We start from the raw sequence: 26,371 nt of genomic DNA, 5'->3' as shown, positions 1-26,371 counted from the left end.
TACTGTTTCTGCCGTGCTGGAGCGGAGAAGGACCGGAGATGCAGCTGGTGGAATTCGGCCTTTAAGCTCCTCTGTATCGTTGTATCTGGTGTGTATCATCTTCCTCTTGACAATAGTCCATAGTTTCTCTATGGAGTTCAGGTCAGGAGAGTTGTCTGGCCATTCATGCACAGTAATACCATGGTCAGTCAACCAGTTACCAGTGGTTTATGGTACTGTGGGCAGGTGCCAAGTCTAGCTGGAAATGGAAATTGTCATCACCATAAAGCTTGTCAACAGACATGAAGTGCTCTAAAATCTTCTGGTAGATGGCTGTGGTGACTTTAGACTTGATAACACAGTGGACCAACAGCAGCAGATGACATGATACCTGATGATGCTAGACCCATGAGATGTATAATACATCTCATGGGTCTAGCATAAAATGAGGGAACATTTATTTGTGTTTTTTGGTGTCTGACGGAGTTGACACAAAATAAGGAATGGCAAGCTAAAAAGCCCATGTTAAAAAGGTGAAGCAAGGTAAAAAGTCAATTTTGATAAAAAGGACAAAAACTGGGAGGTTGTGTCAAAGCTTAGCTCAGTAGCTTAGTATTTGTTGGAAACATACATGTAATTTAATTTGCCTAAACATAGGGTTTGTATTTTTTCAACATTGCACCCTGAGGCCTGTTTCAGGTAGCTGGTTTTACATACTCTGAGTTGAATCCTGCGCTCTGAGTTGGTCAACTCAGAGCTCTGAGTTGGTCAACTCAGAGCGCAGGGTTGAGAAGCAACTCCGGGTTTTCGGTTTCAGAACAGTGGATCAGCGTTGGGTCAATCAACTCTGAGCGTGTTCACTCTGGGTGGAGCGTGTGCGTAAAAGCCATTGTCAATGGATCGCTGATAACATGATTCACCATGGAAACAGGAGAAACAAATTAAAGATCCTCCCACTTCTCCTCCCACTAGAGTTAGAAATATTAGCGAATGAGCATATGGTATGGAGAAGAATTAACGGGGATATTGTCTCATAACTCTGATCTAATCTCCTCGGCAATTCAGAAAAAAACAGAGCAAACATTTTTTGTCAAGAGAATAATTTCGCTTCCGTATGAGAAGCCATAGTCTATTTTAAAAAGTTACGCATATCAGCAGTAAAGTATTAAGCTGGCGCGGCACAGCATTGCTGACAGTGTTTTATCGCTGTATAATATGTTGGAAAGCTATAGCCTAATACTGTGCAGTAAACAGACACATTAGGTGACAGTTTCCATTTAAGAGCCTGAATTATTACCAGATCCATTTTCCTCAAGTGATAACAGTTTAAATTATTATATAATTTTATATTCATATTAAGCTATTTAACGAGGCTTGTCTGTGACTTTAGGATCGCACAAGTGAACTGTAACGATAGGTTACAACCATACAATACAAATAGGTTTATTAATCTGAATGTAGAGCATGTCACAATGTGTGTTAGGTGGCCGCCTATATGAACGGACCAAGGGCTGAGAACAAGGCTACTGATCAGATAAATGATCGGTCAAACGTAAAATCATCAGTACATGATAAAAACATCCCGATGGAGATTTCTATGGAGTGATTTTGCTTCAAACTAACTGTACAGGGACACGTGTGACAGTGACACTCTTTCTTCAGTCGGAGCTGCAGCGTAAAGTGAAAACAAACTCAGGGTAGGTCTAACCACCTATCCAGCAGGTTAGACCCATGGCGTATGTTGCCGCAGTAACTGACTCGGTTGCGCTGAACCTGCTACCTGAAACGGAAAACCCAGAGTTTCCACTACCTCAGAGCGAACAAACTCTGGGTTGCCTCAAAACCAGCTACCTGAAACAGGCCCCTGTTTTGTCCCACTTCTCAAGAATCACTGATATATTATGTAAGTTATCATCATTTGTGTATTCCTCTTTAGAAAAAACAGTTATTCACCTCACTGTAGTATTTACAATATAAATACTATTTTAGCAGCTGGATCGACCAGTATCATAAAACAACATGACTTTAACATGTGGGTTGAAAACACATAGGGGACATATGAGAAATAAGAAATACACTTTTGCTGTAGTAGCTGCTGAATCTCCAGAAAGAGGTTGCCCACACCTTCAAGAGGCCATAGTGAATCTCTCATTCTAGCCCAAGGTGGGGTAGATAATGAAACTGAAGCAACCCCTACTTGAAACCAGTGTAATATGCTGCCAACATAGCAAGATAAATAAGGCCACAGAGCCTGTCTCTGCCAATCAGTCCCAGCAGAGTAGATCAGCCCCAAAGGGCTCTCCATGCGTGGGTGCCAACCAATACCAGTTAGCCATTGGCAGCAGTGTCTTTGATATAGGTCTCAAGTGTCCCCCTTACGTGTCCGCTTCCTATGTTACAAGATAACAAAAACACAATGAATAAGCCTATGTGTGTTGCCGCAAACAAGTAGATGAGGAGTGGTGTGTCTTCCTGACCTGATCGTCTTTAAAACAAAATGCTGAATATAAACTAGACAAACAGCCAATGAAAAAAGGTAACTGTAAACTTAAACACTTTCAAATCTACACAGTCTAGGTTTAACTGCATAATCGAGGTCACGTCGTCACTTACCTCTCCAAACAACAATACAACTATTTTGTTCTCAAAGACACCATCTCTCCTCAGGGGCGTTTTGGTCAGATGCCACTTTGGTTGGAAGTGTTTTGGGAAAAGTACTAGAGACGTACTGTGAATGGCTGATAGGATAATGATTCACCACCTCACCGTCTATTTTCTCCCACTTTATCAAACCTTTTGGTTCATGGCCCTGCTTCACCTCTGAAGGGAAATATACTGGAAGCACTCTGGGCACTTCACTGACTGAATGCACAAGACTTAAATAGAGCTCCAAGTGTTAAAAGACTGAGAGACTTCAAAAGACTTTCACCAGTTCAACTGTTTGACAGGAGGAATCAGTCATATTCTAATTTAGTATTACCATGTCAACATCTGGTCAATGACTATGCAAAACAGCATCGGGTGATGGGTGCACTCGGTGTAACTAATCCCCCTGTAGGACTGATGTCTGTTTATCAGCATCTGAAGCCCTCCTGCACCCATACTATTCACTATTCATAGTTTAATTTAGTATAACCATGAAAACTTCTGGTCAATGATTGACTCCTTTATGATTTTCTCTACTTACGACATCTATTGCAGCATGTCCGTCCTGGGAGAGGGATCCCTTAAAGGCCTACTTCACCGGTTTGAATATGAAGGTGTATTGAATTCTGAGATCCTATGTAGTATAAATGTGCGAAAAAAATTGAAATCGGTTCATCCTAGCCTGAGAAAAGGCAGAAAGAGTGTTTTTTTAACCCTATATTTCTCTTTCTCGTGACATCACAGAAAGAGAAATATAGGGTTAAAAAAAACGTACTTTGTAAATATTACTGTGATGTCACAGTAAAAGACATCACAGTAATATTTACAAAGTAAGTTTTTCTTAACCCTATATTTCTCTTTCTGTGATGTCACGAGAAAGAGAAATATAGGGTTAAAAAAAAACACTCTTTCTGCCTTTTCTCAGGCTAGGATGAACCGATTTCAATTTTTTTCGCACATTTATACTACATAGGATCTCAGAATTCAATACACCTTCATATTCAAACCGGTGAAGTAGGCCTTTAAGGCCAGGACACACCGGCCCGATAATCGGGCGTCGGACATGGTCGGAGAGTCTGGAGGGGGCGGGGACACAAATCTGTTTGGTGTGTTCGGTGACGTCGGCCGTCGTAGATGTCGTCGGGCTTTTTTTCAGCTGATTCAACATGTTCAATCGGCGTCGGCCAGTCTTTCAACCGGAGACATCTGATTGGTGGAGGGTTCGCCCGTGTGTGTGTGTGTGTGTGTGTGTGTGTCTGCAGCATGCATCCTCTCCATTATAATGACAGCCTACATTATGATAACAGCTAGGCTACTTAATGTCATCCGGCGCAAGCGCAGAACGTACGGCAAGTCGGTAGTCGGCTCGGTGTGTTCTTCGCATTTTTTTGACCGCGTCAGGGAGAATGAAGCTGCCTGCATCGACAGACTCCATTTTCTGGCGACGGTCGGTAGTCGGACCGGTGTGTGCTGGCCTTTACTCTGTCAACTCTCCCTGAGGTTTTATACATTTTTTAATCCCGATAAAGGGTCTAAGGGCAGGGTGTCGTCCTGTATGGAATGTAAAGCCCACTGAGGCAAATGTCTATTTGTGATATTGGGCTATACAAATACAACTGATTTGATTTGATTTGGTCAGTGATTCTGGAGGAGAAAGATAAATAAAAATCAGTGAATATCTGCTCATGATCCACTGTTCCCTGGTGTTAATACACAGCCTAGGCTCTGTAAACGGTCCAGTTGCTTTCTACGCTAAGCCCCTTTGTTTTCATACCCGTTTACATTCACGGCTGTGTATTAAAACCAGATTCCTGTTCAGCGCACAAACAGTACAGACAGGTAGATGGATAATGAGGGGATATTCACTGATGTTGACAAAAAGGTATTTTTGAGAACAAGCATTCTCCATAATCGCTGACTCCACCGCTAGGTCCATTGCATATGTCATATGTTCATTAGTTGCCCGGACAATAACCAGCTCTATTTAATGCTGCAATAACACCACATGTTTTTTTCTGTGTCAGTTAAATGTGTTAATATAAATTACAACTTTATTTGTGGAGTAAGAACCATGTGTGTACAATATAAACTCAGTAATAAAGCCACTAATTCTAGATATTGACGCAGGGCCCCACATGATAAGCTACTGATGCCGGACCCACGGTAGTCAGATATTTTACTATAGTGCGAAAAGTCTCTTGAAAACTTTAAATGATCCACAACTAATTGACAACTCCTGGGATGTTTGGGGCCCCTAGTGGTCCAGGGCCTTAACCCTTTGTAGGGCACTCATTTATAAATACATGGAAATTCAACCCTAGAGTGTTATTGGGGGATATTACAAGAATACTTTACTTTTACTATTTAAAAAGAAGAAAGAGTGTTCATGCTGCAAATCAAGGTCAACAAAGTTACCGTTTATGGCTCCTTGCTCGTTTTGGGTAAACACAAAAAAATCCCAAAAGTGTACGTATGAAAACTAAAAAGAAATACACATATAAAGAAAGGAACATTTATTTACTGATATAAAACACATACAACTTAAGGAACATATATTTAGTGATACTAGCACTTGTCACACGTACGTATCAGTCAGGTCCAGTCATTTAGCCAGCTGCCTTGATGAAGCAGTAGTACTCAGCATTGAGGCACGGGTGGACTTGCAGACCCTGCAGACTACATTTCAACTCAAGACCCCCCCCCCCCCCCCTCCTGCTGCATTATGTCCAGGTCTGGCAGTAAGTGTAGACAGAGGCATGGAGCAGGGACAGAGCACACTGTACAGAATACTCTAGGGCAGGGGTGTCAAACTTATTTTCACAAAGGGCCACTCTACGATATGATAATCAAACTAAGGGCCAGACATGTCGTTTACTGACATGCCTTCTTTTTAATCCACAAATAAAACATATCTAGGTACTGTATATAACCTGCGTACATACAGGGGCATAGGCTAGGTGTTGTTCCAACATTTTGGGGGACAAATTATAGGTGAAGGTTATGGGGGTTCTCCCCCAGAAATGTTTGAGCGTCAAACACTTACTTTACTGCATTCTGGTGGATTTCCATCCATCAATCTGTGCCTTTTCTGCATTATGGTGGAAATGTCTTTATTTTTGTTAAGGAAAAGACAACATGCAGGTTCCTGGTGAGACAATCATAAGGAATATAATGATAGATGCTGACATGAAATGCAATTGAAGACAGCTGCTAAAGAAAAGAGAGTTTGGGAGTCAATATCAAGCCCACTTTCTGTTATTTTTTAAGGAAAACAGTATCAGTGAAGTGTAGATCTACTGAAGACTATTGATGTTTAAATTGTAAATATGTAATATGATTGACATAGGGGAGAATGGGGTAATGTGAGACACTTTGCACATTTGCTCCCCTCTAAGGGAGCTAAAATGATTTATCAGTCAAATGTACACATTTCCCATTAATTCAGGATGTTTCCTAGAAAAGGGCATTAGCAGAATTTATTCATGACAAAGGGCTGTGACAATATGATTGTTTAAAAAAAAGTTGTCTTGTGTCTCAGTTTACCCCAGCTGTGGGGTAAACTGAGACAGACCAGAGAAATCAAGGGGGTAAACTGATCCACTTACTTTTCCACTCTGAAACTACCATAACAACTGTTGTAACAGTTACAATCCTGACAGCTAGCTTGAAAACCAAATATTCCAAAACTAATGTCGGACGAGTAACAGAATCATGGGGTTTGGTCAATTAAGAAAAACATTTTCTAAACACTTAAAAGCAGTAGTATACCGTGGGGTTTCAGTCAGGGCCTTCAGTAGCGAACTCCAACCCCCCCCCCCCCAAACACTGAGAAACGCACACGTCAGGTGTTGATACAGCCAACACAGCCACATACAAAATATAGGCTAAAATCACAGTATAGCCTAGTACACACTAATGCATAACATGAAGCGCTTGACTGTTGATCTTCAATAACCACAGAGCAGCGCACTGCACACACCACTGTTGTTTATCCCACACCAGATAGACTACTTCACCATCACCATCAGATATTTCATGTCACTCGACAACTGTTTGCAAATGCATAACACGTTACAAAACAAGCATCCAGTTACTGTAATAGGGTTCACTGGATGCTTGCGCAACTTCAACGGATTCAATTTAGTATAGCGACAATATTACCAGTGCGCCGCATTCGCTTCAATAACAAAAATGAAACATGCAAGAAGGGTCTTTTATGCCAAATATTTTACAACAGCCAATCCAACCAGCATATTAAGAAGAAGTGTAGTTGAGAGTTGGTTCCCATATTATGCTTAGAAAGCGGCATCAACAATGAAAAACCGCATCACCTACTGCCCAAGTCCCAGCAATATAGGCTACAACGACCATAACAAACAAACAAAATGGTTTTAAAACCCCACAAAAAACGTTATCTCTTCACAGATAGACACAGCCAAAAGTAATACTCACCCATCACTTGTAGAGGAAACCCATCCTCGGATCCTATAAGCCATTAAGGCTGTTAAAATCCGTGATGTGCCATGTTCCTTCACAGGTTTAAGGCGAGACACCCCAGGTGAATAGGGATTTTTTTTAATTTATAGATATCATCATGAAACTTTGCCAGTTGATTACTGACACTAACACAATTACTTTTTGTATTACATGTTTTTCTTTTATATTTTATTACATATGCAAATATGCCAATATTTAACCAATTATGCGTAAATTTGGGTCATTTTTCGAGAAAAAAATTGAGATGTTGGTTAAAGCCAGAGTTAAAATCTCTATTTTATTTTAAGCACATATTAGTTTCAAAAGTTTTTACAGAACAGATTTTGGATACAGCCTTTTTTCATTTAATAAATCAAAAAATACTATGTACATGTCTTAGAAATGCATTTTAGGCATGTTTTTAGGAGGAAAATGTATCATAAATCAGACGATTAACAATATATTAACAAATCCTTCTGTAAAAACCTTTAAAATAGTGCTATGAATGATTATGGAAAGTTTGGTTGATGTCAGTGGTCTAGAAGTTGAGATATCTTTCTCAGAGTATTGGAAAAAGCTCATTTTGAGAAAACGGCCGTTAAAGATAAAAACGTGAATTCTGCTGATAATCACTGATTATAGCTAGAGTAATTTATTGAATTAGGCCCTACACCCCTCAATGCCATATAGGCCTACCACTGCTTAACATATATAAACCATAGCATAGTAACATTTACATCCACATGCTAATTTAAACGTGATTAATTAATTATTAGCCACTGTCTGTCAACCTGCTCCGGAGTCGGCACAGACGCTCTCTCTCCCCACCATGTCCCCTCTGATCCTCTGACAGTCTGTGTCTCTCCGACGTGATCGGCGTGATTTACATGTCTTTAACACTTCTCCCCTTCAAATGGCGATCATGTAATGTCCGTAGCCAATTGATTAAGTATTTTTTTTTGTGTTGGTTTGGCATATTTTCAAAGTTTTTCCGATTTTATTTTGTGATTTTCGAGCTACCCGCGGCTAGCATCACGTGATGCCTTTTAGCGAATCACATCGTCAGAAATGTGCATTAGCCAATGAGGTTGCGTTCCTAGCATTGAATCCCTCCTCACACTTTCACGATTGGTTACTGATACAAAGGAAATTACCATATTTGGACCGATAACGTTGTTCTTGAGATTCAGAGCTTTCCAACAGTACCATGGTTATTATGATTCATACAGCGGTCGCGGTGCTGTATGTTACGTTAGAATGCTCACTTTTGACGAACTTAGGAGCAAAATACAGACGCAAGCAGTCAAAGTTTAGTAAAATAAACACATAAAACGTATATTTCTGACCTTTTATCCATACTAGTATGAAAGAAGACATGTTATGGAAGCTAAATAGACACAAATCTCAAAATTGACCAGTGCTCAAAAAAACGATGTTTTTGCCTGCCGTGTCTCGCCTTAAAAAGCACACGGGCAGCAACATACTGGTAACTTGTTCCGCTCGGTGCTAACTGTTAGCCAGTCATAGCGTCGTAGTTACAGTCAGTGAAATTCCGCAAAAAAACGTTGTCAGCCCATCCAGCTTATGTGTAGTATTCCTGTCCAAACTATATCTAAACTATGTTAAAGGATCACCTTTAAATAGCCACGCTAGATCGGCAGCGGGAGCAGTAGGTTTCTGTTATAGCGATGGCCATAGTAGTTCACTCACATCACAATGCTAATAGCCCGCCAAAGTTTCAAACTTCGCTGATGACATCACGGGGGACTAGCGGCTGAGATATCGCTGGGCCCTGGGGCTACACATCAGAATCTGATTGGCTGATGAGACATGCCAGTCAAAGTTATTATCCAATAGGAGACGGCAGCTTCAATGAAAGGCTAGCAATATTTCTAGTGCAGGTCCCGCTGCTCCACATAGCTGTGATGCGTTTAGATGAGGATATGCCTGGGAAATCCAGCTCAGCCTCACAAAAAATAACTATGTTCCAAAAATGTTTTAATTATTATTGTAACGTACTGATTTTTTAAATTAAATCCATACACATTTAAACACAAATTAATATAATTTTAAACAAAAAAAAATATATTATTTGGGTTTTGACAGGGCCAGCAGAGAAGGCCCTGCTGGCCCTGACGGCCCACCACTGCTTGAAAGTAACTCTGATCAAATACAACATATAATTCATATTCAATAATTAACATTCAAATGACAGTTAGAACCAGTTAGATTAAAACACAGTCTGGGGGTCAGAACACAGGACCCTTAGAGCCAGCTAGTGTCTAGGGGTCTGAGCAAAGAACCAGCTAGAACAGCTTGGGACTCAGAACACAGGACTAGACCCAGCTATCATTTTCCATCTTTTGAGTCTTTGATTAATATTTTTTCTGCATTTGTTTTATTGGGATCATTCATTGAATAAAGACATATTACTTAGAGGCTATTGGTGTTAAAGGTCACTCTCCTGTCCCCCACATACATACGTGCCAATACATGCCCTTGCTGACACCCCTTAAACCATCAACCCCCACCTCCAGCCCACATTGTCTTTTGTCTTATTCAAACTAGTCTCCTTGCTACATAAAAATAAAATGGATTCATTCAAAGAGGGCACAGACACTGTCTCACTTTACCCCACAGCATTTGTCTCACTTTACCCCACTGCCACAATTTCAGAAAAAACTACCTCTCTCAGAAAATCAGGCTAATCTTCAGTTATCATCAGTGTTGGGAATAACGCTCTTTAAAATAACGGCGTTAGGTAACACCGTTATTTTTTCAGTAACGGGGTAATCTAACTAATTACTTTTTCCGTCATTACAACGCCGTTATCGTTACTGAACGTTAAAAGCGGTGCGTTACTATGAATTGATTGAATAAACTATGTAATCCGAACGCACCCCTGGCTCCATACTACACAAACTGCTAGGAGATCGGTGTGTTTTAAGATGTGTTTTATTCAGTGTGGATGACATTATAACTGTCAGTTAGCGCCGTCACGTCAGTCAGCCGGAGCGCCTGTTTAGTGAAGTTTCTTTTTCTTTCTCTCTCTGTTGTGTGAGCGTGCACGTTGCCGCAGTCACCACCTATCAATCCACGGTTGAAACGTGCTCTCCCTGAGTTTGTTTGCATCGCCCTTGTGAGTAAGTGCATGGAGTTTCCCGATCTCTATAAATTATAATTTATGCACGTTATTAAACGGCTGCGATTCGCCGGTTGCAACAGCTGTTTAGCGAGCCGAATATTGCTATTGTTCTTTTCCTGGGGTCTGTATGCTGCTGTATGCTGCTGTGCATGTTAAAGAAGGTAAACATAGGATAAATCCTTACTCCTCCTCTCATCGTCTCATGCTTCACAGTCTGACGTTTTTGGCCTTAAGTGGTGTTTTAGCCGACACCCCTGAAGTGAATCCAGTGATATAGCAGATCAGCATGGTACATTCAGCAGTTTCCTCTACTACTTTTGTTGAGAACAAAATACTTGAAGTGCAGGATAAACCTCTTGCTGTCTGTTGATGTGCAATACATATTGAAGGTTATGTAGCCTACAAGTAGGCCTACCTGTATGTTCTACTCATTTCAACTGACTTGTGAAAACTGCTTAGAAAAATCCAAATTTGTTGACATATAGCAACTTTTTTTTACAGTAGGCTAACGCAAATAGTTACTTTCCCTGGTAACTAGTTACTTATATTATAAAGTAATTCAGTTACTAACTCAGTTACTTTTTGGAACAAGTAGTGAGTAACTATAACTAATTACTTTTTTAAAGTAACGTTCCCAACACTGGTTATCATCATCACATGGTTTCATATGTTGGTAGTTCATCAACATGTATGATAGAAGTTTTTCTACCTGAATCAATTTGTTTTGGCACAACAATCAATTAAGTTGACAGCAAGACATTTTTCTTTTACATGCAAAAACTAAATTTTTGTCAATAAAACATGCTTACCACAGCACCATGAGGTCCTCTCTTTCATGGCCAAGGGGAAATGAGAGGGGCTTGAAAACATATATCTCACATGACCAAAAATGTGTTCCATGGCCTAGAGCAGGGGTGGCCAACCAGTCAGAGACAAAGAGCCACATTTTTTACTGTGTTACTGCAAAGAGCCACATCGTACACACGGGTACACACAGTGGCGATTCCAGGAAATTTTGACTGGGGGTGGCCAAGGTGGGCCACAGAGTTAGAGTGGGGTGGCCATCGCACACCTGAATGAATAGCATGTGATATGCTGTACAACCAATTCAAAGATGATTTATAATCCCGAATGCCCAAATCATGTTAGTATCCATTGTAATGTTTGTCAGAAAACTAAACCCCTGAAGGGGGGTCTGGGGGCATCCCCCCCAGAAGATTTTTTTGTGTTTTTAACATGTAATCTAAGCATTCTGGTGCATTCTGGCAAAGATAATAAAGGAAAAAGTCAATATTTATTTCAGCTCAGATGAATAGTAAAATTAGCAAGACCACATAACTTGCTAGCAGCCAGATGCCTAACAACTGGACAGAGGGACGGATGACCACTAGCTTTTGACCAAATATCTTGCTAAAAATATAAACCTTTATTTATGAAAGTCTGCCCTTGCTAAGAACATGTTACACTCGCTAACTACAAACTTTAATTTTTTTATTCAGATTTCAAAAATCTGCTGGGACACGTGCCTATACACGTGCATGGGTGGCACGCATGTCACAAGCACACTTATGCTGTTTTCAAGACCTTTGCTGACCAGAGACCAGTTCTAGTGGCCACAGTCCTACCATTAATTTAGTAATTTAAAATTGCAAACTGATCTCATATCAGTGGATTGGAGTGTTTGTGTGATGAACTTGGCAACTACCTATCAAAAAAAGTTAAGAAAGAAAAAATAATACATATCATCTCTGAACTAGGATACATATCAGGAAAAAAATTTAATTAAAAAAATAAAATGAAAATAAAAAATAACATTTGAACTGGGGGGGGGGGGCACTGGAGTGGCCAGTAAGATTTCAGGGGGGGGGGGGGCCTTTTTATTTTCGCGGGGAGCTTGCACATGTATGCACAAGCATTATTTATTAAAAAAACAAAAAAAACAAAAAAAACAGGGGGCCCCACACTAGGACTTGAAACGGGCCCCCAGATCGTTAAGGCCGCCCCTGTGATAATGACAGGACTGGACTAAAGACGACAGGGCAGTCATTTTCAACAATGAACATTGTGTGCACTGCCTCACACACAAACTCTCAGTTCAACCAAGTCCACAAACAATAATAGGGGAAGGTGGGGTGATTTGTGCAAGTTTTTACTCAAAGTGATTTTAAAGTGAGGCCTTGACAGTTATGTCTCCAACTCAAATATGTACATATATTTCAGGATGTTGTGCATCCCTGGCAATAAAAACTTTGGATCTGGAATAAACTGTTTAAGAAATATAGCTTTCGGAAAAAAAGTTGTCTTGACGCACAAATCACCCCACGTAGTGGGGTGATTTGTGCGTCATTGTGTCACAATGACAAAGTCACCATCATCATCTTTCTGGCCATCTGAACTCTCATCAGTGGTGTCGTTAAGTGGAATTGAGATGTCACTCTCTTCTGAGCTACTGTAGACAATCACTTTCTTTTGGTTACCAGCGTATACAGCCATGCCACTGGCACAACTCTCAGAAATGTACTTTGCACTAGTTGCTCCGTGCTTGTGGAACCAACTGCCACCTGACAAATGTGATTCCCCCTACATTTCTGCCTTTAAATCAAGGCTCAAAACCCATATGTACACCCTGGTGTTTCCTCCCCATTAACTATCTTACCTCTGCACTACTATCTGTGTTTATGTGGATGTATGGGCTTTACGTCTTTTATTTTGGTTATTGTTATTGTACCTTCATTGTTTACCTACTGAATGCACTATGTACAGCACTTTGGACAGTGCAAACTGTCATAAATGTGCTTTTATAAATACATTTTACTTACTTACTTACTTATAACTCACCCAGGCCCTTGCGCACAAATCACCCCATCCCCAGAATTTTGGATAATAGGCATGATGCAGCAATTTAGGGTTGACATTGTGCTAACTATATAGACTCAAAGTGTAGCATACCAAAGCACTAAACATGTGTCAAATGTTTTCAAACGTGTCTATAATTGTTCAGACACAATAATCAAAAAACCTTGATCATGGAAATTTTACTTTGAAAGGCAAAACACAGTTTTTTGAGCTTAAATGTGCTTATATCTTATTCCTTGTGTCTCCCTTCTTTACAGGATGAGTCAAATGGATGGCTCTTCTTAAATATGTGGTCACATTTCCAATTTCTTCCACGGTTTTCTAGAAACAAGGGGTTTTGCATCTTCCAAAATGCACAAATCACCCCACCTTCCCCTATAACAATTTAAAATAGCGTTTTTCTCTTACTATGCATGTTGCTTTGTGGGACTTACTTTTAGCATGGAGAGAGCTGAAGTGGCGCTGAAGATTTGAAGCCTTGAAATGCGCAAATGACACCTGGCATATAAAGCAGAATGGCTTGGCATAACGTTCAACAAAAAATATGAACTCTCCCACTCTGTATCGGAGCGAACTTGACACAAATAGTTTACTCACGGAAAACCTCCCTCCAAGCTGAGCGGGCAGTTTTATGTTGCGTCCGCACCAAACGTTTGCGAACGTTATGTTGCGTCCTCAATTAAACATTTGCGAACAGCTAGGCATACACATAGGGCCTACACATTAATAAAATAAAAAATGAAATAATAGGCAACATGTAAAACGAACATAAGAGCCGCATGAAACGTTTGCGAACATGCACACACATAGGCCCACACAAAAAAAAGTATAAAAAAAAAAAAATAATAATAATTATTATCACATAATTTGATATGAACTGAAGAGCCGCACGAAGCTGGGCAAAGAGCCGCATGCGGCTCGCGAGCCGCGGGTTGGCCACCCCTGGCCTAGAGATACAGGGGGTGTCTCACATTACCCGATGGCTCACATTCCCCCGTTCTCCCCTACATTGAAAAGTGAAAATTAGCATACATAAAGGTGGTACCACAAATTTGTTCTCAAGACTCAATATAAAAAACTAAATAAATCACTAATATTGATTTACTGAATCAATTTTAGCAGTAACAAGGCTCACAGTAAAATGACTCCTGCCAATTAAGTTTAATAAAAGCTGTTGTTAGGTCTCAAAACTGACTAAAATCCTTAATTTCACTATTTATAGCTCATTAACTTCTACAAAAATGTATAAAAATGTCTCGCTACAACATCCAATGCACAATTGAGGACTATTGTCCTACATTAAAAATTAAATTTGTAACAAAAGTAAATACATATAGCTTACTATACCCATCAGTATGGCCGTTTGTCTCAATTTGGACATTCGGTCACATGCCTTATTATTAGGTGAACTGGGCGTATGATTACATATGGTGCCACTATTCTTCATGCCAAAATTTCACACATTTCTACAAACCCTAATCAAACAGCACCTTTCTCAACCTCTAACACAACTATTCAACCATATAATGTGTGACTTTCATCAACTTAACTTTGTGAGTTTTCATGTTAGCCCTGTGAGTCACCTTTGCGGCAAGAGGAAGTTTGAGATGCTCTAGAAAACAGCTGATTGGTCAGATGTGGTCACATGACTAACTGTGACATAGCCTGGTCTCTCCTGATTGGCTGGGATATATATACAGTATATGGGCTTCCCTCCCTAATGTAGAGGTGTGGTGAGGCTCAAGGTAGTCAACTTAAGTTACCATATATGGTTCTTTACCCTAAAGGGTGGCAGTTGCCAGCGCTGCCTGACTAGCCCTTGTCTCTGAAAGTGACTTGGACAACGTTGCAATAACTTAGCTAACCAACTTACGGTAAAGCTGAGTGTTTATTGAAAACCACATCTTAAAATCATATTTTATTGTATCCAGCTGACCTGTAAAAAAAATGAGAAACCTTCAAAAGGTTCATAAATATTAATTTGCTGGCTACATACAATGTATGTAATAAGCATTGGTTATGTAAATAGGTAAAATACCCTTAATAGATGCTTATTGAGATTAATTTGTGTTAATAAGACTATAGGTGTTCATAATAACACAATAAACATGTTAGGGATCGTGGGATGGCCTAGAGAAGGGCTATTCAATAGGCGGCCCGCGGGCCGGCCCCCGCCTTGACTACCGACCAACCCGTGCACAATTAATGTACTAGCACGTGCGATGTGTGCTTTTGCATGGTCATAACTGCGCGAAAGGCCGCGATCTGCAGTAAATAAATGTGCACATGTGTCTCCAAGCGTTTCTCTATCAGCTGCTCTGTGTATGCAGCTTTGCGCATGCGATTGTACCGCAGTGTAAGTGTATGGTCCATTATTTGTATTTAGTGTGTCTGCATAATATTGCACCAGTAGAACTTTGCTTTGTACTGTCTGCATGTTTGCACACAATTTGTACCTTCACATAGCAAACTAAATTGCACAACTGTAAAGTCAGTGTCTGTTGTTTTTTTGTATTCAAATAAGCAGTTGTTTATTTCTGTACTGTGCATTGGCATCTTTGAGCAAAATACAGCCAAAATTTTCGCCGCGGCGCGCTGCGCTGTGCCTCCCATGACCCTGAACAGTGACCCCTTGACAAACACATTTTGGGGGGGAAACACTGTAAGGCAGGGGTTTTCAAAGTGTGAGAGAGTGAGCCCCCCCTCAGAGAACAAATTTCAGCGGAGCCCCCCCCCCAAAAAAAAAAAAAAAAATATTTTACAAATTTAAACATGTTTTTGAAACATTCTAAACATTTTTGTGCGTTTTTAAACACATTTAATAAATTTTAACATCTTAATCCAGTATTTTAATCCTGCTTCCTTTGAGCATGGATAATACTGACTGAGTGTGCATCGGAGTGAGAAAGATAGGCAGACAGACTTGCCCAAATTATTGACTAGTTAAATGTCATTCACACACCCAGTGTTTTTTCGCTAGTGCCTCCAATGTCCTGCTGGAGGAGAATAGTAGCCAGTGGAGAACCAGACCCTCCTAGGGGGGTCCGGGGGCATGCCCCCCCGGGAGAGTTTTTTTCACCTTTTTAAAGTGAAATGCATAAATCTGGTGCACTTTGAGAGGACAATTAAGAGGCTAAATATGAGGAATTTTGTGTGAACAAATAATTTGGAGACACTGGGTCTGATGAATTAGAAGCTATTGAAGAAGGACACATGGATTTTCCATAAAAATATTAATTTAAAATAAACAAAATGTATGCAGGGTCCTCTGGGTTGGGCTTGGTGCTCTTTTTCTTTAACAAGACCTATTTCTCTAATTTACTGAATGCATTTAAATGCAGTGAGGGGAACGAAGCAGAAGAACTTGTGTCCAGCTATGCCGTGATCTTAGTATAAAAAAGAAAAACTAAAAAAAAAAAAAAAAAAAAATTTTTTTTTTTTTAGTTTTTTTTTTAGTTTTTCTTTTTTTTACATATTCATCCGCGCCCCCCCTGCCATAACCCCGCGCCCCCCAAGGGGGGCGCGCCCCACAGTTTGAAAACCGCTGCTGTAAGGTGTTGCACTTAGAGTAGCCTACATTTATTTCTATGTTTTTTGATAAGCTGTTGTAAACCTAGGCCTACCTGTATTTTGATAAGCTGTTGCACTTAGAGTACATTTATTTCTATGTATTTTGATAAGCTGTTGAAGAGTTAACCTATTGTGTTATCCTGAACTGATAAGATTGTTAAACACTTAAACAACAGGCAGCCTATGTTAATCAAATAGGGATTTTTTTTGATAAGCTGGTAAACTCTATTTGATAAAATAAAGACAATATATGCACTCCTATGTCGTTGTAGTGTTTTACAGTATATGTAGCTATTGATGCTCATAAATTTTAGGCATTTTTTTCTGGCCCCTCATTTTGGATCATTTCCACCAACCGGCCCCCATTCAAAACTAAGGGTGTATTCACACTGGGAAAGTCCGCTAGTGCACTTGCTTTGGTCCAGACCAAATAGAGTTTTGATTTTTTTTGTTTGGTGTGGTCCACTTTCATATTGCCCCTTTTGCAAGTGAACCAGCATTACGAAGCAAAACCACACGTGATCTGAGGTCATTCATTCATTGGACAGACATTCTGGGGTGGAGAGAAACAGGAAGCACGAAGTTTAAACTGCGAAATATATATTATTGATATAATATGGGGCTAAAAATAATAAAAGGGCCTACATCTAACCTATAAATAAAGAGGAAAAACATCAAATTATTGTTGTTTCATATGGTCATAATGTGTAGCCTTATGTCAATGCCACGTTATGTGGCTTGTAGCCTACGATGTGAAACATCATTTTTACTGTATTTTTGGTGCTGGATGCGCGTCACGCGAGAAGAATAGGCTCAAGCTGACACTCAACTGATTAAGCTGTGTATCAGCTGGGTCGGCGCAGTTCAGCTCCAAACTGACACGGGGATAGTATTGACGGTCCCGTACATGGGAAGCAAAATAAAAACACACACTTCTTGCGCAGCGTGAACCTGTTGGCACTGTGCGAGAGACGCTCCCCTCTCCTTCATCTGATCGCTGAACACATTCAGCATTTATATTGTTCTGGGCTCCCGGTCAAACCACAACTAATCTTCCTAATAATGGTGACAACAACACTTTCCCATAATGTGAAGCTGACGGCTATTTATTAAAAAAGAAAAGAAAGAAAAGGCACAGTGCCTCCTGCATTTGAGTCGGATCGAGTCCGAACAAATTCACACCACAAACGAACTGCAGCAGAGTGCGTTTGGAAACGCATCGAGACTACCTCTTCAGCTGGGTCTCGGAGCGTTTGTTTGGTCCGCACCCGAGTGCGATTGCTGTATTCACACCTGCCTGAAAGATGCGCACCGAAGGCAGAAGTGCATCTGAGTTCGTTTCAACCGAACTAAACACGGCATGTGTGAATACACCCTAATTGAATAGCCCTGGCCTAGAGGAAAAAGGGGCCAAACAGTAACTAGGAAGTCACTGGTTGGCTCCCCGGCACCGGATAGGAGAGTCTTAGAAGTAAAACTTGTGGTGGCTGCTATTACATCTACGGTGCCCACCATATCTACCATTGTATATTTGAGCAAGGCACTTAACCCCAAACTGCTCCAGGGGCGCTGTATTGCTGGCCCTGCCCTCTGATCCTCGCAAAAATGGAACAACTTGAGAGGGGATATGCGAAAAGACACATTTCAATCTGCCTTTTATGCAATTGACTAAAATGTAATTAACTTAACTAACTAACTTAACTGAGAATATACCACTCTTATAAGGACGTATAAGAAACCAATAACAAGGCACACAACTGCCGCTCACTGGATTATTTTAATTTTTCGGACCATTCTCTGTAAACCCTAGAGATGGTTGTGCGTGAAATCCCAGTAGATCAGCAGTTTCTGAAATACTCAGACCAGCCCGTCTGGCACCATCATCCATGCCACCTTCAAAGTCACTTAAACCCCCTTTCTTCTGATGCTCGGTTTGAAATTCAACAAGTTGTCCTGTCCAGGTCTACATGCCTAAATGCATTGAGTTGCTGACCTGTGAAATTGAACTGGTGTACCGGACGAAGTGGCCGGTGAGTGAATATATAGTCTTAACACAAATTAAAGTTTATATGCATCTATTAAGGGACTTATTACCTATTAACTAATGCTTATTACAAGGACCTTAATATAAAGTGTTACCCAGTAAGGTAGTATCCATGCAAAGCATCCAAAAATTAAATAATTTACTGCAAACACAGGCCATTCACATATCCTGCATGTTTTGACACTACTTACTAAACAACTCATGCTCTTCTCCAGCACGTTTAATAAAAGAAAAGTTGAACACGGCTTTATACAAATAACATTTAAGTATATGTGCTTCCCACAAACAAACATTGGGATTGATGAAACAGGGCTGCTATGATGCACTACCCCGTCACTGTCTCCATAATACTTTAAGATAGGAAGACAGCTTAAGTCTCCTCACATCTCTCTCTCTCTTTCATCCTCTTGTGAGTAATGTTTGGGTTATTTGCAGAGGAAGTATTAAAAACTACTTCTTCTGCTCAGGAATATTAAGTATTTTCCTCCAAGTGCCACTACAACTGCTATGATTAAGCCACTAGCTTAATCATAGCTCCTTATCCTTTTACTCGTCACTCCCTGTGCAGCTTTTTTTTATATTGCTGATTGTCAGATACGGTATCACTTGCTAGTTTTCTAAAAATGTGGCTTGGAAAGCCTCAGGACTATACAGTTCAGTGGCTGAGCTGATAGTATGGAAAGTATTCATTTGACATATAAGTTAGGTCCTACACAGTGCCTGTTTCAGCACATTAGAAACTCAGACCTAGATGAAACCAGATGTCTGATTTAGTTTACTTCAGTATTTTTAGATCACATATACACAACATCACATACATAACATAAATAGTAAAAAAAACTAAATAACAAGGTGTCATCTTAATTCATACAGTGTCATTTTATACTCAATAATGACCAAAAAGTTGTAGGTTGAAGCAGATTTTTTATTTCACCTACCCTTTTTACATGCTATTTTATTTCTTTTTGGTAAGACCCTCAGGAAAATTGATTTGATTATTTTTTATGATTTATATTATTGCTATTATACATGTCTGTACTTTATATAACTATTACACATATTACGTACAGTGTTATCAAAAACATTTTTATATATCCACATTTTTTCATACATGCCTCACTTTCATATCCGTTAAGCATTTTCCTTCTTTAGTATTTAAAAAATATATATTGGTATCGTGTTACACTACCTTTCATAAAGTGAAAATATTGTGTCTTTTTGGGTCCAGGTTCTCTGTTGGGAGAAAGGGTCTGAGCAAAGTGAAGCGGAGAGAGTGAGGGCGGTCAACAACACCACAGCATTGCTCTCTGGCTTGAAGGGCAGCACCGCCTATCTGATCTCAGTCAGAGCCCAAAACAGTGCTGGACTTGGACCCTGCAGCCCGGCTTTTAACATCACCACCAAGAAACCACGTGAGTTCCACAAACACCACAGTCAAAATAAGTCATTTTTCCCATCCACTATATAGCTGTGAAGCCAGGGCCGTAGATAAAACACCTCCAGTCAAGTCCTCTGCAACATTTCTGGCACTTTAGGGGGATTTCATGGTGTAAAAGGTATGTTTATTAGGGCTGTCAAGCCATTAAAAAAGTGAATCTAATTAATTACAGGCTCTGTGATTAATTCATCTAAATTAATCGCATACTTTTATGACACTTTTATTCCTGTTTATAAACAGCTCGCTCTCTCTCTCTGGCTCTCTCTCTCTCTCGCTCTCCGTCTCTCGTAACTTCTGTCTCCACAGACAGCGCTGCACTGCCACAGATGCCTATGCCGATTCATTCACCATCATCGTACTCATAGGCAAAAATATTGACACACACACACTGGGCGGGTGTCCGTTTTTCGTGGGAGACGAGACAGCTAGCAAACAAAATTGTACACACCGGAGGAAGATTGAGAGATACTTTTGAACCTGCATTGTTGCACCCACTAAATCAATAATGCACAAACACTGCGGAGAATAAAGTAAGATGTCTTCCTACCTTCATGCTTATTTGCCCGAAGCATCCCATAAACCATCCATAGAGCCCTCGGCCCCGCCCTTTCCCCCTGCTTCTCTCTTTATTTTTCTCCCTTTCACCGTTGCGGGCCTTGTATGCAAGCTACAGGTGCAGCTCGGTGCAGCTACGCACCACTTTTGCACCGGGTCAAAGGGCATTATAGAAGTGCGATTAATCTGCGTTAATTTTTTTAATCGCGTTAATTTTTTTCTGTGATTAATTAATCGAAATGAACGCGTTGATTTGACAGCCCTAATGTTTATATGTTTAAATGGTGGATTCCGATATTGACAGTGACAGCCTTTTTTTCACATGTATTCAAGACTTAAAGGTTCAGGTAGCGGAATGGTCAGTTTAGCTAACTTCCTGTCAGTGACTGCAGTTAGCAGTCCCCTCGCTCGTCCCTACGTCACCACATTAATGCAATGCGGTCTTCAAGAAGCGAGTTATCTAGCATCATCTCATATCCGTAAGTGTGATAAAACATGATAAAAACAATCAAAACAGACATTGGGAAGGTTTTTTACCTGCTCCACCATTGTAGGCGCATACACATTCACCCATCTGTCACTCTGCACGTGCACCGGCAGTGAGACGGGTGCCGGTTTGTAGCGTTCTCTCTTCTGATCTGATACCAGTAGTGGGTTCACAGAAAAGTTTATTTTGACGATTACATGCAGAGCGGGTGACTGAGAGATCGGCTTTATGAAACGCGCACACTGTATAAGTGATCACTGTATGAATAAAGAGCGATTTAACACTTATATTAACATAAATAAATCTTCACCTTTAAGCCGCGTTTCCACCGCCGGAACTAGGAACCTTTGCAGGTCCAGGGAAACTTTGCCTAGTGTGAGTGCACCCTCAGACCCCGGTGGAAACACAGACAACGGTCGAGGGGTTCCTGGAACTCAAAGTTCCTGGTAGTTTTGGTGGAAACGCTGCTTTAAAATGTAATACTTTGAATTTTTTTTTTTTTTTCATTTAACTTTTATTTATCCTCGAGAGACCAATTGAGGGGTGACCCTCATTTACAATGACGTCGAGTTCAAAACAAATTCAATAATGTAGGGAGATGAAATTGTATTTTAAACAGTTACTTATAATCAATTATCCATCCTCCCATTGCTGTATTGGCAAAGCTAAAGTGTACAAAAAGAAAGTAGCAGCTTCACATTTAAGCTTGTGCCGAACAACATTTCTACCAGTTTAAAGGCCTTATTTGTATTGCTTTACCACTGTGATTACACTCCAAAGCTTTACATATCTCGGGTGAGTTTTGCCGAACATCAAGACTTGATCCCCAGCGTGGCCTGCTGATGCTGTTGTTGTTGTTGATTTTGATGTTGTTACTGTTGATGTTGATGACTGTTGTTGACGGCACACTGCCCTTTAAATGCTGCTTTCACTGATGATGATGCTGCTTGTGTCACATAGCACCTTATATCTTACAAATTTGCCCTCATGGGACTGCCCTCTACTGGTGTTCACAAATAACATACTGTAAACTTCCCTATCAAGACACTGTGTCAAATCACAAGTCAGACACCTTAGAGATAATAGCTTGTGGAGTAGAATCAGCCTTTGCATGACCTCCAAAGAAGAAAACTTGTTTTCATTTTCACCGGAGATAGATGAAAAAAAAATCTTTATTTGGTTCGATTAAATCAGTTCCAGCTGTTTTGCCTGCCTTCCATTCACATACACACCCATACAACACTAAGGTAAATGTGACAACAGTAAAATGCTTTGAACCTGTGCTATGTTTCCACACATTCAATGAGTCAGAAATACATCTATCTTCATCAGGAACAACATTTTAAATGTTGTGAGTAGAACACGTTCATCTGAACAGTGCATTGCATTAAGTGTCTACCGTTGTGCTTGATGTTCGGAAACCATAAAGCACCAGAACAATATAACTTTGTCCACAGAACCAAACAGAATTCATGTGTATCAAAGCAGGTAGACTGTGGAATACGTCTTTGCACAAGATGAGGGCACTTCATACTGTAGTTCTCTGACTGCTTCAGCTAAGCTACACTGTAATGTTATATACTGTATTATGTTGTTTTCTCTTACATCTTTTTCTTTATATCTTTGAATGTTTTTTTTTACCTGTTCAATTCAAAGTGTTTATTGTCATATGCGCACAATAAGAAACATTTTCTCAGTCAAACAATGAAATTCTTCCTTTGTTTGTTTATTTGCCAAGAAAGAAATGTGAACATATGCAATATACAAGTAAAATAGAAAAAAAAGCAGCAACAATACAGAATATTCAATTTACAAGACAAATAGAGGAGCATCAACTAGGTAAAACAACACATTTATGTTAAAATAAAAACAAAACAAAATAGTGCAAATCCAAGAAAGTGTGCCGTTGTGCGTAACCAAAATGTAAACAGTGTTGGCAGTCCTGAGGTAGAATAATAACAATTGTTCTATTGTTCTTTTTCACTGATTAAAAACTGACATACGAAAAAAACACTGAGATACATAGATCATAGGCATACGACAGCAACCCTTCCCAACCAGTGTAGCTCTCTCACTGAAATACCATGCAGCAAAGTCTCAGGGTGAACTTTTCCCTACATCCTTATTAGCTGAGGTTTCAGGCCCCCGTTAAGTGAAAGGTTAATCACATAGCGTGTTAGTATCTGTTTTTCTCCAGAAAGGTTAAAGAGTATATAGTGTAGAAATGCACTCTGCCGCGACACGAGATGATTAAGTCAGGACCCATGCACAGTTATGTAAAAGAACAACTGCTCATTACATTGGCTACATTTGCATTCTATTTGTGAAAACTTTGTTTCCATATAATTCCATATCTTATCTTGCAGCTCCGAGTGATCCTCCGGGTAAAATTGAGTGGAGCCTAACCAAGTCTACGATCTTTCTAAATTGGGAAGGTGTCAAGGCCAAGGAAAATGAGTCTGAGGTGACAGGATACAAGGTGAGTGTGTCAGAGTAATAGTAGCACAAGGAAAACAAATAGAGCCTGAGTCGGCTGTCAGAGCAAATAAATGGCTTTTCTCATTGCGGTGCAAAAAAAAGATAGACCTCTCTGGCACTCCAACTGCTACTGCTGTTATGGATTGGCCCTGTCTTGGCCTTTTCAAAATTGAAAGATCTGTGCCAGGTGATTAGAATGAAAAAGGCATCATGCCACATAAAGGAATGCAGTGTTCCTTCCCACCAAGCAACCCCATTACTCACATTTGATCCAATTTGCATATTTTGTATTCTTGATAACGCTTTCCATAAATATGTGTATATATATATATATATATATATATATATATATATATATATATATATATATATATATATATATATATATATTCTCCAACGATATGCAGCCCCAGCTCATTTAATGATAAGTCTCTTTGTGAATGTTGTAAAGGAGCGTGTACAGCATGTAGATAGCAATGCTTTGAATGTGTTTGGCAACACTGTGAATTAAAAAGGGAAAATTTCTTCCCATTTTTTTTGTACTATTCTTTAAATGTCTCTGAAACCAAGTTCACAGTTTGTCTGCCTGCCAAATGTGATGTTTGCCCCATGAAGCAAAAAAGCATTATGCTGCATTGTGATGAAAGAGGAATTAACATGACAAAATGCGTACCAAGGATGTCCGAGTACCTGTGTTGAAAAGCCTGTGCTCCTCTCAGGTAAATGGACAGGGCCAAACCAGTACATCATAATTAATATTTTATTGATTACCTCCTCCTAGAGATGGAATGCACTACAAGAAGCTGAGCACACTTCTCCTGCATTTGGGCTATGATTTGTTTTCTCAACAGTAATTCTGAAGTCTTGACGTTTTCACTGAATATAACACGTACATGGACACTTGTGAAAAACCAAAAAAAAGATACAATGAATTGTTTTGTGTAGCCCCTGATTAAGTTATATTGACTGTATTTACATTATTATGTATGTGGAAAACTTTATTTGTACATTTAAGTTAATGTCTTTGTTTTATTTTGTTTGATGGATCTAGCGCCGATTGTCTGAGCATTCTGATTACGCTTCGAAATTAAAGAATTAAAAAAAATTAAAACTTTGATACAATTGCTGTCCGTTATGGCTGAAAAAATGTGATTTAAAATGTTCACTTCCACTCTCCCCCAAGGTTGTGTATGGACAGAACTGGCATGGCAGGACCACTGTGCTGGAGACCAATAAGACCAGTGTGGAGCTGCGGATCCCCTCTGGAGAGGACTACCTCATAGAGATCAAAGCCCTCAGCCAAGGGGGCGAGGGCACTAGCAGCGGCCCCATCCGCATACCAAAGATGTCTAGTAAGCTTTCCATTACTCTGCTTACAGCAATGCAAAACAGCATATGGGTGCACTCGGTGTAACTAATCCCCCTGTAGGACTGATGTCTGTGTATCAGCATCTGAAGCCCTCCTGCATCCATACTATTCACTAATCATATTTTAATTTAGTATAACCATGAAAACATCTGGTCAATGATTGACTCCTTTATGATTTTCTCTACTTACGACTAATTGATAACTATCTATTGCAGCATGTCCGTCCTGGGAGAGGGATTCCTTACTCTGTCGACTCTCCCTGAGGCTTCTCAATTTTTTTAATCCCGATAAAGGGTTTTTTACTGGGAGTTTTTTCTCAGCCGAGCTAAGGGTCTAAGGGCAGGGTGTCATACTGTATGGAATGTAAAGCCCACTGAGGCAAATGTCTATTTGTGATATTGGGCTATATAAATAAAACTGATTTGATTTTGATCAGCTTCAACCATGCCCGCGGAATACATTGCAATAAGAGAAATTACAATGAGACTGCACCATATTGACAGACACAATATATAAACATAAATAATACAAAGTCATCCCTGTTCAGAATGGTGGGATTACAGTTCTCCTTGTCTGGCTATGTGTTGGCATCTCAATAACTCCTTAAAAGGGCTGTGTGATATGACGATATATACAGCATCGTCTGACGAAACAAAAACTTAACCATTTTCAGTGACCTATTCCAAAAGTTCTAAACACATTTTCAATTCAATTCAATTCAATTCAATGGTAGGACGTGTAGGATTTGAGTTTGCATAGTGTTGCCATGGGGCAGTTTGTATCTTTGCTAATGTCTTGGTATTACTTAATAATGTTTTTTTGTCATATAGGTCTCAACTCAAATGGATGTGTGTGTCCAGTTCCGGTGAAGACTTGCTGTTTAATGATGTCTTTTTTATTTTCTATGTCCATGTTGTAGCTTCTGATGCCTTAATATTTAGTGCTTGACCTTAGAATGAATATAGTTAATGGTCTTATACATGTCAGATGTGTGGTATTAACAGGTAACTAGAGAGTTTCCCACCCAAAGCTGATGATGAAAGTATTCTGAAATGCCCAGAAAATGTGTGTCTGGACTGTTAAGGCCGTATCTCACTGGGCTGCGACTGTTTAAGACAAGTTGGAGACTGCATTCGCGAGGGAGTCTCTAAACTGTCTTGAAATGTTCACGGAGGTCTCAATTTCCTCGCATATGAAACTAAATTGCGATTGATTTGAGACAAAAATGAGACTGACATTCCGTTCGTGCAAGACATAAATGCGAGCTCCCAGCAAGTGTTAGCCAGGACATTCGCAAACGTGTCGTGAGGAACCAACTCAGTGAGACT

At 39.9% G+C, this 26,371-nt stretch overlaps 1 protein-coding gene across 1 annotated transcript in view; it reads left to right on the top strand.

Annotated features, from left to right (window-relative positions):
* Positions 1-25,962, top strand: part of cntn6 (contactin 6) — a gene marked incomplete at both ends in the record, with an annotated part of 77,302 nt that extends 51,340 nt beyond the window's left edge. Inside the window, 4 exons of the mRNA XM_080026765.1 lie at positions 19,945-20,128; positions 23,563-23,675; positions 24,858-25,026; positions 25,874-25,962. Of these exons, the coding sequence (XP_079882891.1) occupies positions 19,945-20,128; positions 23,563-23,675; positions 24,858-25,026; positions 25,874-25,962 (555 nt within the window). The remainder of the gene's footprint in view (positions 1-19,944; positions 20,129-23,562; positions 23,676-24,857; positions 25,027-25,873) is intronic.
* Between the last annotated feature and the right edge of the window lie 409 nt (positions 25,963-26,371).

This window comes from Ammodytes marinus (genome assembly GCF_949987685.1).
Source record: "Ammodytes marinus genome assembly, chromosome: 4".
In the NCBI taxonomy this organism is placed as follows: domain Eukaryota; kingdom Metazoa; phylum Chordata; class Actinopteri; order Uranoscopiformes; family Ammodytidae; genus Ammodytes; species Ammodytes marinus.
This window is presented reverse-complemented; position numbering and strand designations above follow the sequence as displayed.